The 21,032-nt window shown below is 39.0% G+C and overlaps 1 protein-coding gene across 1 annotated transcript; it reads right to left on the reverse strand.

The window, feature by feature from the left end:
- Positions 1-1,904: 1,904 nt before the first annotated feature.
- LOC311174635 (olfactory receptor-like protein DTMT) lies at positions 1,905-2,855 on the reverse strand (the record flags this gene model as incomplete). Its single annotated transcript, XM_084239222.1, has 1 exon — positions 1,905-2,855. The coding sequence occupies one exon, from the start codon at positions 2,853-2,855 to the stop codon at positions 1,905-1,907; it is 951 nt and encodes a 316-aa protein (XP_084095348.1).
- Between the last annotated feature and the right edge of the window lie 18,177 nt (positions 2,856-21,032).

Consider the following 21,032-nt stretch of genomic DNA (forward strand, 5'->3'; position numbering starts at 1 on the left):
TCAAAAGATTAATAACAAACTAAGGTAAATATCACTTACAAGATAAATAAATGACACTATTTATGATAAAAAAAAAAAAAAGAAAACTAACTGAAGGCAGAGGACATGAACAGATAACACCAGAGGAAAAGTAGTTAGTTCATCAGTATAAAAAGCCTTGTCACCTAACCTACAGGTACAGAGTTTAAGATAAAAGAAAGAAAGGCTCATATTTTGGATAACAGGTTGGTGAATATTTTGAAAGCAAAATATACTGTGTTGAGAATATTGTAAAGGGACAACCAGTCTCATTTACTTTTGAAGGGAGTTTATTTTAGTAAAACTTCCCTGGAAGCAACTTGACAATTTCTACCCAGTTACAGAATGTTCATATGCTTTGATCCTGTGCAACCATTTCTAAGAATGTGTCCACAGAATATAGCTGAAGTTCACAAGAAACTATATGGATCAAGAAGTAAAACTGAAATGAAGCACAGTTAAAAATAATCAAAAACTGAAGCTAACCCGACTGCCCATTAAGAACAGATTATTTAGGAAAAAAAAAACATATTATTTAAATAAATTATGGTGAGTGTATCCATTCAACAAAACACTACATAACTCCTAAAAGAATTAAGTATTTTTATAGGAAGTGATGAATTAAAAAAACATATTTTAAGTGAAAACAATGAGAAATATCATGTATAATTTAGTCCTATTTACTTGTTATACATATGTGTGTGTTCATATATACATACGTATATATGTAATCTGTGCATAGGGAATATCTAGAGGACTATTATTCAACCACTAATTGTCTTCATGGGAGGAAAGCAGAATTATGGGGGACCCTACATACATTCTGTTTTATCATTTCTTTGTTGTTTGTATGCCAAGAAATACATTCCTTGGAAGTGCATTCTTTTCATAATAAATTAAAAAATTGAAGAAGAAATAAAGTCAAAATTGTTATTGTTAGGAAGACTTCTTTCAAAAGGTGGGATTTTTGAGGCACAAATTCATATCAAGGAACATTTGAAAATGTCTTCAAATCAAATCAATATTTACAAGACACTGAACTGGGCATTAAAGCACCTATCTTCCAGACACTTATAATATTCTTGGCTATAAGAAATAAAGAAAAATCAAATAATTTTGGCATAATATTCCAGAGAAGAAAAGAATGTACCTGTGAGTCCTAAATAGATTCTAGTCCTTCTGTTATTATCTGTGTTACCTTAGGCTACATATAGCTCGCCACTTAACTGTTTATAAATTAAATAATTCACAATAGAAAACTATGGCCCTTTCCAAATAACATAACTTCAATTCAAAAGAGGAATTCTCATCCAAAATATCGATATTATCAAAAGATATAATTGACAAATAATTGGTTAAAAGAAAAGACAATTTAAAATGTGCTCTTTGAATCAATACCTGAACATAAAATTAAGAACTGATTAAGTTAGCAAGAGGAGAAATTGCAATCCTGGAGAATAAAAAATTGCAAGAATTTGCACTGAATAAATTGGAAGATATTCTTTATTGATTAGATATATTTGGCAAAAGCAAAGCACTGATGTGGCTAAGAAATTTGGATTCATTTCTTAAGGAATTAGAAACTACTGTACATTCTAGGAGTGCAATAAACACCGAAGTTAGAGTGGCATTTATTCAACATTGAATAATAATTATTGAGTGTCCACTACATGTCAGTCCTTGTGCTCCATCACATCCGACATTTCATTGTACAGTACACCCAAGAAGCACAATGGATCCTCCCCAGATGACACTGGGGAGTGCTCCCCATGGAAGTGTCAGGGAAGCTATGTTAGCAGTGCTCAGGACAGATTCTATTAGACTAGTTAGAAGACTACTCATATGAATATTACACCTACTGTGTGAACACATACTTGCACCTTTAGTCACTGCCCCAGAGAAAAGTGAATTATCCTCTTTGAAAAGATTCTTCCCAGGGCTCCCTTTATGTCCTGATTCCTCAGACTATAAATAAAAGGGTTCAGCATGGGGGTCACCACAGTGTACATGACAGCCATGACAGTCTCTTTAACAGTAGAATTGTCAGCAGAAGGGCACAAGTAGAGGCCAATGATTGTCCCATAGAACAATGACACCACAGAGAGGTGGGAGCCACAGGTGGAGAAGGCCTTGCGGATCCCCCTAGCAGAAGGGACCTTGAGGATGGAGGACACAATTCGTGCATAGGACAAAAATATCAACAGGAAAGGAACAACAATGACAAGCCCTCCCAAGATAAATATCGCCATTTCATTGATCTGAATGTCAGAGCAAGCCAATTTTAGCAGAGCTGACATGTCACAGAAAAAATGAGGGATGACATTATCGGCACAGAAAGAAAGCTGAGCCATGAGTAGGGTGTGTAACAAAGAGATAGAAGTGGTCAGTACCCAGGACAGCACCAGCAAGGCCACGCAGAGCCTGGGGCTCATGATGGTGGTGTAGTGCAGAGGGAAGCAGATGGCCACATAGCGGTCATAGGCCATGACCACCAGGAGGAAGCTCTCCACATCTGCGAAAAACAGGAAGAAGTACATTTGTGTCAGACAGCCGGCATAGGGGATGGAAGGGACTCTGCTCAGCATGTTCTCTAACAATTTGGGAATGGTCACAGAGGAAAAGCAGAGGTCTGAGAAAGACAAATTGCTGAGAAACAAATACATGGGAGTGTGGAGGTGAGAGTCCAAGTAAATAAGGATGATGATCAGGAGGTTCCCCAGGACAGTGGTCAGATACATGGCCAGGAACAGGGCGTAGAACAGATCTCGCTGATCTGGCTCAATAGGCAGGCCCAGGAGGAGGAACTCAGAGATGACAGTTTCGTTTCCCATTTTCATGTTGCTTTCATTTTGCCTTTTTAAAATGAAGAATAATTTGTATGAAAATATGAACCTAGACAGACATTCATATATGTGTGTACATATATGTTTACATTCCTATACATATTACATATGGCAGAACTTTCAAAAGATACTTTAAAATATGAATACTTGTAGTCAAAAAGGGCTTAAGTTCAGTACTTTATTTGTCCTTTCCCAAGGATGTAAATATTTACATGAAGAAAAACTACAAAGTGTATGACGTTATGGGTGAAATCTAATCACCAGAATTCTATAAGAGTGTTGCATAACTACACCATGGGTTGAGTCAGGTCAGCATGATCTGAAATCATGCAGGATGTTATCTAAGAAAACACTTCTGATGCCTCTAGCTTAGGATTGGAAATTGTATATCAACCATGAAACTGGTCACCATCCTTATTACTCATGAATGGCAATGATGGTGGTGGTGAACACAATGGCTGGGATAGTGATAATAAGACCATGAAAACATCCACCAGTGCTCGCTCTCACCAAACACTGGGATTAAAGGCTAACTATGTATCAACTCATTGACTTCACACAGCCCAAAAAATAAGTACCATTACCCTCATTTTTTTAGATAAAAAGTTGAGATTTACATGCATTAAATAACTTGCCCAAGTTACCACATCTATAAAGCAACAGATCTGGAACATTAGCTTAACAGTCTAACTTCAGATCCTGACTTTTAACCAGGGTGCTTCTGGGCCTGGTTACACAATACAGGTTGCCATGTGCCATCAAGAAAAATCTCAGATGGGAGCACAAACAGAATGAGTTCTAGAAGTAAAACATGCTGCGGGGAGAGACTGGGAAAAGTTTTTTATTGGCATCTCTAATAATTATAGACACTTGCAAACAGTTTGAGTATATCCATAAATATAACCACCCGCTCTTGGTCAAAGAACAGAGACTGAGGACAAGCAGAAGACTGCTCTTGGGTAGAGGTGTCCAAAAGCAGGGGAAACCATGAAATAGGTGCTGGAAAGCCACCAGTTCAAGGAATGGGAGGCTAAATGGCTTCTTGAACTCTCTCAATTTGTGAGCATACTGAAAATTACAAATAGAGTAATTTTTGAGGCATTCTTTAAAAGTTTGATTTCCTTGTTCTTCATTTTCACTTTTCCTCATTACTGAAGTTCATAGTCAGCTCTGTGCTCGTTGCCTTAGGAGAGAGATGTGTCAGGAAAGCATAAATAGTGTACATGTTTTCCTGGTTTTTATTTACAGAAACCTGAACCCCGGTGTGAGGACAGAATTTTCTGGTTAAAAAAAAAAAGTGACTGCCCATGGATAAAGGATTGGATCAAGAAGCTGCAGTATATCCACACAACTGAATATTATTCAGACTTAGAGAAAGCTGAAATGTTGCCATTTACAACAAAATGGAAGGAGTTTGAGGGAATTATGTGTAGTAAAACAGAATGACAAAGAAAAATATTGGACATTTACATAGCAAACGATTCAACAAAGCAACACTTTAAAAATTAGCAGACACTAATAAATAAAGTGATGCTTCTGAGGTTAGGAGGAAGGGGGAGGGAGAAAGGGCCAAGAGGCATAAGGGATGGTGGTGGGAAAAAAAAAGATATCAATTCAATAAAAATATGTGAAGTTAAAGAAAAAGATGAAACAGAAAAAAAATTTAATGTCTTTGCCAGAATTGGGGAGTAAAGGGTAACTTCTTCCCAGCTAACCAAAAAGACATGTCCTTGAGGAGCAGAGGAAGGATGGGGGGTGGTCAGTGGATCCCCAAAACAGAACACACTTGGCAATGCCTCTAGGAAGGCAGGGAGATAAGATAACAAGTCTTGATTCAGAGTAAAACTGTAAAAGAGTAAAGCTTGTTAAAAATACCATATTTTAATATTTATTTTTGTAATGCTTTGCCAACAGCTGATGATTTTAATGAAAAGATTGATTTCAGAGACAGAAAAAAATAAATTACCAGTATTTGCGCAGAAAACCAAACAGGGAACCAATGCTGAGATCCCCATTGCGTCCTGGATCCCTTGGAGCCAATGGGCTGGTGCTCACTTTTTCCCTGGTCGGGCAATTAGAGCCCCAGCACCTAAATATGGAGTCATGAGCTCAAGTCTCATAAGGCTGCTTAACATAAAACCTCTAGAGAGGACCCTCCATGAGAGCAAGGACCGTGTTTAACTTGCTCACTGTGAGCATGCTGTCTGCTTATATATTTGACCGCCTTTAGCTGCTACATATTTCTGTATGAAAAGACTGATTTCAGAGAGAAAAAACATTTACCAGTATTGCTTACCATGCAATAGACAATAAAGTGACTTAAACTGTGGCAGAAGTTACAATCTCCAAAAAAAAGTTGTGAAGACCACACTATCTGAACATAATGCAGCAATATAAAAAGTTAATACAAAAATGTTATGTACTTAGACATTAAATAAGACTTTGAAGTAGAGTTTATGTCCAAAAAAGCAATCAACAAAGCTCTATTCAAGAGGAAAATACTACTTTTCTTCATAGAAAAAAAAAAAAAAAACAATGCCCAGTTTTGACTAATAAGATAGTAAAAATGAAAATGAGTGCATAAAGTATTAAGATAAAAGTACATAGGAAAAGAATGCTCAAAATTCAAACACATAGGATTAAGTGACCAATAAAGTTAAAAGTATATATTAACAAAATGGAAAACACAAAGTCATAAAAGCGATAAAATAATTTGAGCGTTTTCAAAAGCTCAACAAAATAGATAAAATTGGCCAATCTAATTATTAAAGGATAAACATTAGGAATAAGAAAAAGGATAAAGCCACAAAAGCAAAATTTTAAAACTCCTTAAATAATTTGAAAATCTGGATGAGACAAACTGGAAAACTTGGTTCAATAGAATACATGGTATCTGAATAGATCATTAAAATCTTTAATAAGGGCCTCCACTGGTGGCGCAGCGGTTGAGCGATGGGCTGTGAAGCTGCCCGCAGCCTCTGCAACGCCGGTTCGATCCCCAGCCACTGGCGAGGGTCCCACATAGCGCGCAGACCTCTCCTGTTGCGACCACTGCTCCCCTCAGCAGTGTATTTTGACAGTCTGCCTGTTCTGTTCCCTGCTCTGGCTCTGGTGTATCCTTTCACCCTCCCACACTTCTGACTGTACCCAGTGCTTGTATAAATATATAAATAAATAAATCTTTAAAAAAATAAAATAAAATCTTTAATAAGCAGGAAAAATGAAATATCAATTTAGGCAACAAATATGAAACAGAAAAAATTATATCAAATAATTAAGTGCATAAGCCAAAAAAATAGGAAAAGATGGTCAAGTTATTATTCATCAGAGAAATGCTAAAATGGCTAAAATAAAAAGATTCACAATATCAAATGTTAGCAAGAATATGGAGCAATTAACACTTTCTTACAGTGCTGGCAAGGATGTAAACTAGTAAAATCACTTTGCAAACTGCAGTTTCTTAAAGTTTAACATTCACCTATCTTATAACCCAGGAATTTTATTCCTGAAATACCACCAAATAAATAAAAACAGATGTCCACAGAGGTAGTGTAATGGAATTTTCCACAGAACCCTTAGTCATAGCTGCTGAAACTGGGGTACCCAAACACCCATCAGCAGGAAAATGCATAAGCAAATCGTGGCATATTCATTTCCATGATATACCTTATGGCAATTTTTAAAAAATGAACGATGATGATTCAAACAACAAAATGTACAAACTTCAAAAACTTGTTATTGAGTAAAAAAATCCAGACTCAAAAATAGTTCTAGATCATTCCACCTACATGAAGTTCACAAGCTGGGAAATCTAATCTATGGTGACAGGAACTAGAACAGGGCTTACCTGTGGACCTATGTGGGCACTGACTAGGAAACAGTACAAGGGAAATTCCTGGGGAGATATATGTTTTATGCCTTGATCTGTGCAGTGATTACACGGGTGTAAAATTCAGCAAGCTGTACATTTAAAATCTGTGTACTGTATATTTTGTAATTTTTCAACTCTTGGGCCAAGAAACTTTCTGGATTTTTCAAGCTTTCAAGAAATAATCCCCAGATTTTCCATAAGGTATTCCAGAACCTAAAATTAAATAGAGAGCTGCATAATTTACTGAAAGGGGGAGGGGGAGTGGAAAGACACAAAGAATAAAATTATAGACCAATCCCACTTTTGGAACTGGATATGAATTCTAGTCTCAAACACCAGTAATGCCAGTCTTTCACATTTGAAATTGCATTTATATGTCCAATAGGAAAATTAGGTATGTGAAAAACATCAATAGCAATTCCTGATCAAAGCTCAGAGTGAAACAAAAGCTTGCTTCCTTAATATGATGTATTTCGATCTGCCCAAGTTGGGGCTGTAGCCCTCTCTGGATGAGAGCACACTCTCATTCTCTGCACTAGGCTGCAGGGAAATGTGAATCACAAACCACCCAAGACTTAATCCTATCAAAGGATTTGGCTTGTCTGTTGCCCACCAACTATCATGCCAGGTATTACTCACACTGCTTCCCCCAAGACATCGCTTGTTCTACACTTATCCTCAGGTCTGCTGGCAACACTGGGTAACCATTGACATTGGAACAGAGAGTTCTCATGCCTTTTTTTTTTTAGATATTTTTTATTAATTTATGCATACAAGAACTGGGGTGCAAGCCAGAGATGCAGGGGTGAGAAAATTCACCAGGGACAGAGTGGGGAGCAGAACAGGCAGATTGACAGAAATACACTGCTGAGGGGAGCAGCGGACGAGACAGGAGAGGTCTGCTGCACCATGTGGGTGAGCTCCCTGGCTGGGATTAAACTCAGGCCACAGAGGTGATAGCGCTGAGACTTAACCCCTAGGTCACAAGGGAGGCCCAGTTCTCAAGCCTTTAACAGCTCTCTTGGGGGCACACCAAACTGACACCCACACCTCTCATTCTGCCTTGTTCAGGACACAGAGGAGACACTTGGCAAAGAAGTATTATTTTTAAATGGAAGTGTCTTTGAACAGGGGATTTGCAATCTACATATTTTCCAACTTTGCTGTAAATGTGAAGCTTATTTCTTAGAAGAGACTAAGAGACTCTGGAGTCCTTACTTAAGCACAATAGTTGGTCTGTACTGACTAATTTAAAAAAAAATACAAGCAATAAAGCAGGGTGTTTCAGGGCCCACACAGGCCACCTCTCTGAGAATTTCCATGAATACATAAAAAAATCTATTTTATCAAGAGTTAATCTCACACAGAGTGGTGAAAATTTCAAACTACCAAATTTATTTTAGCCAATATATCATCATTTTAATATATTATCAATATTTAAATCATAATGATATATTGTACATCTATTTTTTTTTGAAATCTTGAGTTTATTCTCCAAATATAGCATACCTGAGTTTGAATTAGCCACACTCAAGTGCTCAGTCACCACCTATCATAGTGGCTACCAAACTGAACAGTAAAGGTCTAAGGGATAGCTTCTCTCTGGCATATGCTATAACAAATGAGATATAAAAAAAAAATTAAGTGACTAGCAGGACTGAAAAATGGTGTCATTAGCCATTAGCTTGCCAGAAGTTTTGAGGGTTTTTGAATCCTATGAAGCAATAGGATCAGACTGAGGAAAAATTCCTCGGAATAACCAGCTTTCATGTAACACAAGCAAATGAGAAACCCACTTAGCGGCTAAGTGGCCCTTTTCTCCCAGAAGCACTAGAAAATTCCCAATTTCACAAATAAAAAGTATTGGGTCCTGAGGCCAGTGGAGAGGGTGGCGGAACACTGGAGTGGGTGAACACTGGAGTCCGAGGACCACAGCAGGACTTCATACACAGTGGTGACACTCAGTCAGATCCCAGGCCGAGCCGTCACCCCAGGCAAGGTTGGGCCCTGAGGCAAAGTGGGGCCTTTGCTGAGGCGGCTCCTAAGTGGGCCAGAGAGAAACAGGCCCTGGGAAGGGTCTAGTCACCATGGTGAACACACAGTGAAGCCCCCTAATCTGACCCTCCACAATGCTTCCTCCTCCACTCTCACAGGAGTTCTGGCCCTGTGAGTCCACCATGGAGCCTGGAGAAGATATCAGACCAGGGAGCAGTGAGGAGTATGACCTGGAGCAAGCAAAATGTCAGGGGCTCTGCCACCAACTTCCACCAGCTGGTCCTTTCCTCTGCTCTGCTCCCAACAGCCCAATTCCAAAGGAAAGCCCATCTATCTGGCTACCCACCAGCTTATAGCCCCCTCAGCCACTCACCTCAGTGGATTTGGGAAGGCAAGGATGAGTCAAAATTGATGCAATCCTGTGTTCCATGCCTACCTCAGTCATGGTGTCATTTACACCCACAGGGGCTGCTCAGACTGCAGAATGGCACGAAGTTTGCTGAGATTAGAAAGCAGGAGACTCATGCCCATTTGCAGCAACGTGAATGGAGCTAGAAGGAATTACTCTCAGTGAAATAAGCCAGAAGGAAAAGGAAAATATCAGATAGTTTCACTTATAACAAGAATATGGGGGAACCAAATAAGACATCAGTGTAAAAAAATTAATAACAGTACAAAATACAACAAAGCAAAAACAGACAATTATAAATCAGAGTCATCCTGCAGGGGAGAAGGAGGAAGAGGGGTGTGAGGGAGGGAGGGAGGAGCACAGAGGATGTGGTGATGGCACACGGGTACCTTGGGGAAGGAAATTCTATGAGGACTCAATCTGAGTGGGGGTGGGAAGCAAATATTGTTTAAAAAGAAAAAAGAAAAAAAAAGAAAGCAGTAGAAGTTCTCTCACCACATACAGGCAGTAAAACCCACCCCACAAAGCTGGGGTGCAATTCCTGCCACTATAACTACTGGAAAGATGGCTCCTCCACTTTGATTTTTTTTTTACACAGATTAATCCTAACCCAACAGCATGGAAACTGATCCCTTTAAAGACTTTTAAAGGGACTTTTAAAACTTTTCCCTTTAAAGACTTTACGGACACAGGGTGATTAGTCAGGGAAGTAGAGTAAGAAGGGAACAGGATTAAGATGGACATTCTGGGGAAGGAGCTGAGAATGAGGACCCTTAAGTGGCATGCTTGGGGTCTAGTGCTAAGTCCCTGGAGCCAGTCAGCAGGGACCACCTTAGTATACCCAGAACAACTCCATGAACTTGGTGGAGGAGCCTAGCCTCCCTTATTCTGAATTCTGTCATCAGCTTCATAGGAACACAGCAGATCTAATTTGTCACACCAAAGGAAGAGGGGCAATAAGCAGTCCGTGTAGAGACACTGCTGCCAGGCAGACACAGCATGGCAGCACTAAGTTCTGTGATGAGGATGCAGCATTTTTCCCAACCAAGGCCCCCATATATATGCTAATAGAGAAGGCCTGGAGGAGCGCTGTCGGGTAGAAGAAACACCCGGCCTGAAGGGGACAGATAGGAGCCCAAGAGTGAGTGTTTCCTCCCAGGTTATGAGTTGACTCTACTCCTACTCAAAGATGTTACTATTAGGACAGCTCTATGGAAGGTGAAAAAAACTGGTTTTTCAGAAGGGGTTTTTCAGAAAGTCCTACATGACTTTCACACTCTCTTTAGCTGGCCCTGGAGCAAAATATCCTGGAGCCCAGAGGAGTTAGACTCCGAAGTCACTAGGCTGTGACCCTGGCAAATTGCTGGATTTTCCCAAACTTACACTCAACTGTCACTTACACACCTTGCCGCAGTGAGTTTGCAGCGATTGGTAGTTGTGATGCACAAAGCTCACTACAACATTCAACGTGTTAGTTTCCATTAACAGCTCTGGTGAGCCCCAGTTACACCTGGACAAGGGAATCACTGTTGAGAGGGAAAACAGGAGAATGATAACTTCCAACCCACCCTGCAGGAGCTGCACTATAGAACTATGGGACTCTAATAGCTCTAAAAAAAAAAAAAAAGGAAAAATGATGTAAGAATTATATAAAATAAAGTATTTTTTTTAAAAAGAAATAAAAAAATGGGGAGGGGGATTCCAGAATAACTCCCTCTCCTGGGCTCTCTCCCAGCTTACCCAGCTTGTCTGAGTGTGGCTCCCGAGTCTGCTTCCTGATTGCTACTTCCACAGCACTCATTTCCAGCCAGAGTCCCTACCATTCTCTTCTGACTCCTCTCTTCTACAATGCCCTGACCCCCGGGATGCCTGGGTCCCAAAGAAACTCATTAGTGACAAACCTAGTACTTACCGCCCCCCTCACTCCTGTACCTTTATGAGCCACATTCTGACTAAGTCATGTCCACAGACAGAAAAATTCGGGCCAAACTGAAGTCTGACATTCTCTAGGAAGCTTTCCCTGACTTCACAGCCTATACGAACATGCCCTCTATCTCCTGCAGTATCCCGCCTCCTGCAACAGTTCCCGTAATCAAATACTGAAGCACTGATCACCACTCTTTATGCTGTTCAGTGATGGCTTCCATATATATCAGCCACCTCTTCTCAGCAGGAATTCAAGCTCCTAGAGTGCAAGCAATGTGTAGAATAATTCACTCCAGAAACATTTAATTCATTCGTTCATTAATGCATTTCTTTAAGAAGTGATTACTAAGTGACTAGCATTACAAGGCACTGGCACATGCACTGTGAGGAAAGCAGCAACCAAGGTAGAAACGGTCCCTGCCCTCCGGGAGCTTACAGGCACCTGCAGACAAGACAACAAGCTACTATCGAGTTTCACAAATTCTATCATAGAGGAAATACAGGATGTGATAACAGTGCGTATCAGGGCATCTCACTTTATCCAGCAGATCAGAGAAGACATCTTGCTTTTTAATGAAATTTCTGTGTAATCTGAGGTATTTTCATGGAGAAGAAATAGAAATAGAAATAGTGTCCAGAGAGAGGAAATGGTACCTGGATAACCCTAGAGGTGAGAGAGCCTGCAGCTTTTCCAAAGTAAAGGAAATTCACTGTGACTGAGGTGCGGTATGTTAGTGCTGGGAGAAGGGCAGAGCACAGGGGACTGTCGGGAGGGGGATAGGTAAGTGACAAAGCTGGGGAGGCAGGGTCAGGTCCCAAAGGACCATGGAAACCAAAGTAAGTAGTTTGTGTTTTCACAGAGAGCAGTGGAAAATTGTTGAGGTAGTCTTATGTTTATTGCAGCACTACTTACAATAGCTAAGGCATGGAAATAACCTAAATGCCCAAAAATAGATGACTGGATGAAGAAGATGTAGTATATATGCAAATGGAATACTACTCAGCAATCAATTAAGATAAACTCATGCTATGTGCAGAAACATGGATAGAGCTGGAAGGGACCATGCTCAGTGAAATAAGCCAGAAGGAAAAAAGAAAGACATCGATGGTTTCTCTTTTAGCAGGAATATAGAAAAGTCGAACAAAGGGTTAAAAAAAGATAAAGCTTGCAGGCCAACCATAGATCTGAGGCATACAGCAGGGGAGAAGGGTCAAAACAAGGGTCCCTGGTACAAGGGACCGTGGTGATGGTTCACGGGTGATGTGGTGGTGGGAGATTTACAGGGACTACATCTGAGGGGAAAAATCAACTGCTGTAGAAAAATCAACAACAATACAAGAAAATTAAAAAGTTTAAGTGAAAAAATAAAACATAAACTGAATATAAAGAAAAAAAAGAAAATTGTTGAGTTATTCTAAGCATAGGAGACACATAATAGATTTGCACTTTTAGCAAAATGTCCTTGGCTGTGGTATACAGAATGGAATGAGGCCAGAGGCAAAGAGACCAGTCACAACACATATATAGACAACTAATTTATGACAAAGGAGCCAAGTGCTTACAATGAAGCAAAGGAAAATCTTCAAAAAATTAAAAGCAAAATTTCCATACAATCCAGTAATCCCAATTCTGGGCATTTACCCAGAATATATACAAAATCTAATTTGGAGAGCTATATGCACCCCCATGTTTACTGCAGCCTTTTTTATAATATAAAGACAACCTAAGTACCCCTCAATCCACTAATGGATAAAAGAGATGAAGTTATGAAAAAAGATGAAATCCTGTTATTTGCAACGACATGAATGGACTTCATGAAACAGGCAACGAGAAAAAAGACACCTTATGGTTCACTCATAAGTGGTATATACAGAAAACAAAAGATGGGTGAACTAAGTAAAAAACTAAAGGAAACTTTTAGACCACAGACTAAGTGGCTACCAGGAAGGAAGGGGGATGGGTGGTGGGTACTTTGGGACAAAGGAAACAATTATATAGTGAAGAATAGAATTGGACTTTAGAGGTGAACTTAATACAGTATATACACATGTTGATTTTTTGATGACACCTGAAATGTATATAATTTTATAATACACTGTTAATTCATAAATTAAAAAAAAAAAAACGGCCTCGACTGGTGGCGCAGGTGGTTGAGCGCAGCGCTGTGAAGCTGTCCGCAGCCTCTGCAGCGTTGGCTCAATCCCGGCTGGCCAACAAGGGTCCCATATGGCATGGCAGACCCCTACTGTCTGGCCCGCTGCTCCCCTCATCAGTGTATTTCATCAGTCTGCCTGTTCTTTTCCCGACTGTCTCTGGTGAATCCTCTCACCCTCCTGCACATCTGGCCTGTACCTCATTCTTGTATAAATAAATAAATAATTTTTTTTTTAAATCTTAAAAAAAATGAGTTTTAAACAAATTTTAAAAAAGCTGGACACAAAAATGTGAATGAATGAATAAATTGTATTTATATTTGTACAATGGAATACTACTCCATAATATAAAAGAAACAACTGATGTTCTGAATTATACAGCTAAATCTATAAAACACTACATCGTGCTAAAGACCCTAGGTACACTAAATGATTCCATTTGTATGAAGTTCAAAATCAGGTAAATCTAATCTATTGTGGCAGAAATATGATAAGTAGAAATCAGAACACATAAGATCTGATTGTCGGGGTCATGGCAAATTGTGAGGTGATGGAGTGTATGTGGAAGTTTCTACCTGTCAAAACTCACAGAACCAGGTGCTTAACATGGTTGCAATTTATTATATGCAAGTTACAATTAAAAAAATTGAAAATGATGTGAGTGCCCTTATTCCCACATCCTTGTTATTAACAGAGGTCAATCATTTATAATTGCTTATTATGTGCTAATTTAATTATCACATCTTGTTTTTTAATTTGTTTTTCCTGATTAACATTAAAATTGAATATTAACATTGTTTATTCTTTATGAATTTTCTGATTATATTCTTTGTTCATTTTCATATTTCATTGTTTATTACATTCTTTTATTGTTTGTAATTTTTATTCTTATGTTATTTGTAGGAGCTCTTTGTACATTCCGAATTTTAACTTGTATCTGTTAAGTACATTACAGAGTCAATTCTCTTTTAAGTTTATTTATCTTTTGTCCCAGACAGGTTTATTATTTATATGTGGTCAAATATGTCAGACTTAAAAATACTTTTCAAAAAACTTTTTAAAATGAGATACCCTTTCCAGGTTATTGTGCATATCCACTTATGGTATTCTTTTATATATTTCAGTAGAGTTTCACAGTTTTCTTCTTATAGTGCTTGTACCTAATTTTCATTGCAATTAAAATAGTATCTAAAATAGAAAAAGAACTCTTAATACACAACAATAAGAAAATAAAAAACTCAATTAAAATGAATACCATTCCTTTATCAGAAATGTTTTACAAAGAGTTTCTACCAGTTTGTAGCTTGTTTTCTTATTCTTTTAAGCTGTATCTTTTAAGCTGTATCATGTTTCTTTCCAACATTTTATGGCATCTTCAGTGAAAAATATAAAGTAAAACTTTTCCAAAATGAAAATATTTTCTTTCCAAGCCATTCCTGGGCTTTCTCTGAAAATAAAATTATTGTCTAGTTATAATGAAGGAAAAAAAAGAATAGGATCTAGGGTCTCCCTGGGGTTAAGTTGCAGCGCTATCAAGCTCTCACCAGTCCCTGCAGCATGAGTTCCATCCCCCGCCAGGGAGCAACCCACATGGTGCAGCAGACCTCTCCTGTCTCTCCTGCTGCTCCCCTCAGTAGTGCATTTCACTAGATCCACCTATTCTGCTCCCCATTCTCTCTCTGGGGAATCCTCTCATCCTCTGTACCTCTGACCTAGACCCCAGTTCTTGTATGCATAAATAAAAAAAAATAGGAACTATGTTTCACTGATGTTTTAATTGGATTTTTCCGGTACAAAATAAAGTGCTTTACCAGATGGTCTCACTCATAACAGGAATCTAGAAGACCTAAATAAGGGAAGACTAATTATAATAAAATAAAAATCAAATTCAACAAGCAACTATAATCCAGAGACACACGGGGTGGGGGGAGGGGAATTAGGGTCAAAATAAGGTGGGGGGAAATTGTATGGGGAATATAACCAAGATGAAAATGCATACATTGTGCAAAAATGAAAAATGATGTAAAAAATATATTTAAAAACTGTAAGGAAAAAAATAAAACGCTTTAATTTAAATACTAATCTTCTGTCTTGCCATTGACCCTTCTGTTGTGGTGTGCCACGGAGATTTCAGTATTTAACCAGTATAGCAGCTGGTTAGCTGGTTCCAGCTTACCTACCTCATGGAGAATAGAGTATTTCAGGAATTACATTACTAAATGGAAGTGTATAATGCAAAATTATGTTACTATAATCTACTTTTGTGAGTATACATATATATAAAGAAATGGGAGCATTAGTAACTGGGTGGAAGGTGACATTATAAATCAAGATAGAGAATATTTAGAGATAAACAGGAGAACTGGTGGGACATAAAAAGTTCATGTTATGCTGGTTGAGACCGAACGTTCATAGAGCCTGGGGGGCAGGGAGGAAAATGATGAGATTAGCAGTTAAAAGCTCAGGAGAAAGGTCTGGGTTTCATATCTTCTGAAGTTCTCCAGAAGCCTGGGAGGATCAGAGTGGTAGTTCTGAATGCCATCACTTAGAGAGGACAGCTAAGGACACAATGGACTAATGCTAAACCCCAGTCCATACCATAAACGGAGCTTAAAAACCTGTGTTATTGTCATTGTTTTTGTTTTGGCTGCTGCCCTTCATTTTGAAGTAGGAGAAAATGAGAAGAAATGATAGAAACATATGCTCCCGAATCTCACACAGATTCAGCAATGGACACACTGTGTGACATGACAAGTCATTGAAGGCCATTAATTCTCCATCCATGGAATAGTGATAAAATCTTCTCTACCTCTTGGAATTGTCATGAAGGTAAGTTAAAAACATAAAGTTCTTTTATGAAGTTCAAAACACCAAGTTGAAAAGAATCCTCCTTAAGCATTGAACTTGTTTACCAGTCTCTGGTATCTTTCCTATTCCTAATAAAATTAACTTTAGGGCTCCTGGGTATTAGCTATTCTCAGATATAGACAAAATGCACTCTTATAGCAAGAAGGTAAGGAAAAGCAATGTCATTCAGAATACGCAAGGTAAACAAGAACATAAATCATAGTGGGAAAACAAAAGTTTCGAGGAGAGGTAAGCAGGAGATATTTAAAGGACGGTCATAAGGCTGAACTCTTTGGATTGTATCTAGAGTTGACCTAATAATTTTAAAAAACTATTAAAAAACACTACCACAATTATAGAATTCTGGCTAAAGAACGGTAATCTATAATAAATTAGTTTAAGAATGTAAGGCATAAAAATCATTTAAAACAATGTCTCTTAATTATGATTTTCCAGAATTTCCTGGTGAAGACAAAGAGGAACACTTAGCCTGGGGGTAACCAAGACCCCTTCCAGGGTTCTGCTGTGCAGCTTCATTATAACTGTTCTACTACTCAACATCTATGCAACATGTCTTTTTAAGAAGTGTCCAAGTCAGGGGGAAAATCTACAATAAAATTCTAATAATAATGCATTTACTGGATAAAAATATGTAAAAACTCACAAATGTTAAATTACGGATGGTAGAGACTTTTCTTTTTTGCAAAAGACTCTTCCTAAGGCAGCTTTCATGTCTGTTCCAGAGGCTGTAGATGAAGGGTTTTTTTTAGGAATGTTCAAGATTTGTGATACTTTTGTTCTTTATTTTGTCAAGATTGTTTGATTATTTGGGACTTCTGTAGTTCCATATATTTTTCAATAATATTTCCTGTTTCTTTGAAGAAATTGCAACTTTGATAGGGATTGCACTGAATCTTTATATTGCTTTGGGCAAAAGGCCATTTTAACATTACCTCAATCAAAATAATTTAACTTAAAAAAGTAAATAAGCAATATTTTTAAAATTTTAAATATTAGTGTTGCAAGGAAGTGAAGAAACCAGAATTCTAACAGACTGCTTATAAGTATTTAAATTGGTATGATCAGTTTGACAATCTCTCTGGTAATATTTACCTTATTAGAATATAGGCAAATTCTATATTCCGACAATTTTACTCCAATGCACATATATGTAAAAAAAGACAGACATGAAAATATTCATAGTAGCCTTAATTATAATAATGGCGCAGAATTCAAAAGGAACAAACATACCACTCTATGAATGAATCTCAAAAAGTTACCTTCTTTAGATTCACAAAAATACTAAAAATAAAAAAATCACAAAAAATACAAAGGAACACCTACGATTCCTGTTTATATGAAGTACAAAAATAAGCAATCTAATCCGTAGTGATAGAACTCAAATCAATAAATTACAGTGTCAGGGAATGGATGGGTAATTGAGTGCATTTTTAATCTTTAAAATGGCAATGATGGGGCCTCCCCGATGGTGCAGAGGTTGAGCGCTGGGTTCAATCCCCGGCTGCTCCCCGGCCACCGGAGGAGGGTCCCGCATGACGCGCAGACCTCTCCTGCCACCCGCTGTTCCCCTCAGCAGTGTACTTCGGTCCTTCTGCCTGCTCTGCTCCCCGCTCTGGCTCTGGTGAATTCTCTCACCCTCCCGCGCTTCTGCCTGTACCCAGTGCTTGTATAAATAAATAAATAAATCTTTAAAAAAAAAAAAAAAAAAAAAAGGCAGTGATGCCCTTGCGGAATCATTACAAGAGTAGAGCAGATAAAGGGTATAAAGTTTGCTGACAAATTCCAAATATCAAGCAGGAGAGTGACATAAGCTGTTAACCAGACTCTGGGTGCTGCCCCAATAACTGATGGAGTAAACTTAGGTGCCCAGAGCTGAGTTAGCTCCCTAAGACACACTGAACTGCTGGTGCAATGTAAACAGACCGCTCACAGGTGGTTCAGGTGGGGCCAGAGAGCTAATGCAGACATAAAAATAAACCAGAAGAGATAAGGTTAAGAGATAGAATGATCTGATCCCTTACTCAGAGAGAGGTAAAGAATATGTTCATTGTATTCAACAATGAAAAGTTCACCTGAGCAGAGGTAGCCAGGAAAGGGAGGGGTTTGAGTTTTAGTGTGCATCGACCAGGGAGAACAGATGACTATTTGAAGCAGTTTTGAATTAAAAAAAAAAAAATTAACACATGATAAATTAGTTGTGAAGCTAACGGAGTCAGAAAGATCACTTAAAAACTTTAAAACTATGTTTCCTCAGGGTCTCCCCAGAAGAACCAAAAGGAAGACCTTCCCAGCATGTCACTAGGATCCTCTTTCTTATTCAACTGTGCTCCTCCACTTCATCTTTTCTACTGACTGGATAATTATTTAGCATGCCACTTAACAAAGTTGCAAAGTAAAAAAAAAAGTCTAGATCAATATTCCCATATTAATATCAGCACATTTACTGAATAAACTATGTAGACATCCCAAGCTTTATTGTCATAGGTAAAAGGAACTTTTCTTTTTGCTAAAGACTCTTCCCAGGGCACCTTTGATGTCTCTGTTCCGCAGGCTGTGGATGAGTGCCATTTTCATGTCTCTTGACCTCGTTTCTTATTCCAGCCACACTGCACTGCAGTAACCAGTTCTGAATATACTTCTATTAGCCTTTATAGGTGCCAACTGACAGCACCTCACTACTCTTCTACCTGTTCCAGCTCTGGGACATTTTTGATGTCGTGGAACACAATGTCATGGGAAACTTTCTCAGCGCTCAAGCAAATATTTAGGCGTATTATTCATTTTAAGTAAATTGTTGTATAGACTGTGAGGTATAGACAGTGGTTTTCTTTATTCAATAAATGGTTTTCTACTATATTATCTTTACACATTTACCACCAACAGATGATACTTTTTTTTTGTAGCACTGAATCATTTGGTAGTGAGAATACACACTCCTAATTACCCTTCAGGCATATTATTCATCAGTTACTCAACTAAGCCTGCCCTGTCTCCCGAAGTGGGCAGCTAAACCTGCTGCTGTTCCCAGGGTCCTGCGCTTGTCCTCCCGCACTCAGAGCCTGGTGGTTGCTCACAGCTGACCTGCCCCAGACTGGGAGCTGCATTCAGGAGAGGCCCTGTCTCACTGTGACTGCAGGAGCACCAGGCCTGTCACAGCACCTGGACTAGCAGGTGCATCCTAAGAGCTGACAGGCTGTCCTTCAGGTGGAAACATAGACCCCCCAAATGAAACGTCCTCTAAATGAAAATCACTATGCCTAATAAATTAACTCATAACAAGAACTTACAACCTGTGGCCTCCCTGGTGGCACAAGGGGTTAAGACGCAGCCTATGAAGCTATCTGCAGCCACCGCAGCATGAGTTTGATCCCCGGCCAGGGAGAAACCCACACGGAGCAGCAGACCTCTCCTGTCTTGCCTGCTGCTCCCCTCAGTAGTGTATTTCACTCAATCTGCCTATTCTGCTCCCCATTCTGTCTCTGTTGAATCCTCTCACCCCCTGCATCTCTGGCCTGTACCCCTGTTCTTGTATGCATAATAAATAAATCTTTAAAAAAAAAGAAAAAAGAACTTACAACGTAAACTGTTGAGCACCATTTGACATTTTATTACAGAATGTATAGATGTATTTGCATACTCATGGAAATGTTAGGGTATCTTCTTATATTGTATTCATTAATACAGATGTCTATTCATAGATATAGTGATATATACTCTTATTGTTTATTTTCCTGAGAACCCTGACTGCTACACCCATGGTGTCTCAATGCTGATAAAGAGAGAAGACTGTTTCATGAAAGCCTAGCTCATGAGCTACTGTTATGACCAACTTGTAGTCTTGTGAGGACATACTACAGGGCAGATACACTTATGAATGCTGTTAGTGCTACCAAGATCATCATTGATGAACATTCTTCAAAATATTTCCATAATGTGCAAAATTTGGGGGAGTCAGAGAGGTGAGAAGTAAAGGGACATAGCAGAAAAACTCTCCAACCTGGGACATCAAGAACCTCAGGTTGGAAGGATCCCAATGGACTCGCTCACTCGCCCTCTGCCCAACTCACCCAACATGTCTCAGGGCAGCTCTAGGACCCGGACCCAGGCCTTGCTCCCCTTCATTCACTACATGAGTAATAGCCTTTGCAGTCATCACCTGCATCTGCAACATCCTGCTCATATCTCCCTGGACCTAAGGGACCCTGGATCCCACAAGAGTCCAGATACTTGAGGAACTCATTAGACAAAGTAATTACCCAGGACATCTCTAGGATAAATTGTCACTGGAGCAGTGACTGATTACAGTCACCCCTCACACCTGAATATGCTCTGGGTCAAGCTGGGGATGGAGAGAATCTTGTGTGCGAATGCTTGATCACCGCATATGCAGGAGTGGACAGGAATTGGTCCTGTGGGACTGGAGTCGACATTTGGGAGTTGAAAGATGATAATAATAACTTTAAAAAGCCATAAGAATAAGCAGGGACCAGTGGTGACTATCCAAAAATATTTTAAGAGATTTGGAGTATTTCTTGTTCTATAGGCAACAAGAAGCCATCAGTGGTCTTTGATCAAACTGTCCAGAAATACACATATTTTAGAAAGATTCCCAAGTTGACAGAACCTCTCACTACAACCCAGTTCCCCATGGATATCCCCAAAGGTAGGGTTAAGCCTTTTTATTTAACAAGTTTCAAATTATTTTGACCCAACCCTATGCAGACATATAGGAAGGACTGGGATTAGAGAAAAGATATTCTCTCCTGCTTTATGGCTAACGCTTCCTCAGGTCAACGAAGAAAACAATTTTCATCCCACTGAGGTGCATCTAAGCCCTCACTTCTCTATGAAAACCTTAATGTCACCTCACCACCATCATCTCTACCACTCTCTCTAGGTGTCAGACTCCTTCCATTTCCAGCTTTTCCCTTCCTTGCAATTGATCATG

The sequence above is a fragment of the Talpa europaea genome (genome assembly GCF_964194135.1).
Source record: "Talpa europaea genome assembly, chromosome: 7".
Lineage (NCBI taxonomy): Eukaryota > Metazoa > Chordata > Mammalia > Eulipotyphla > Talpidae > Talpa > Talpa europaea.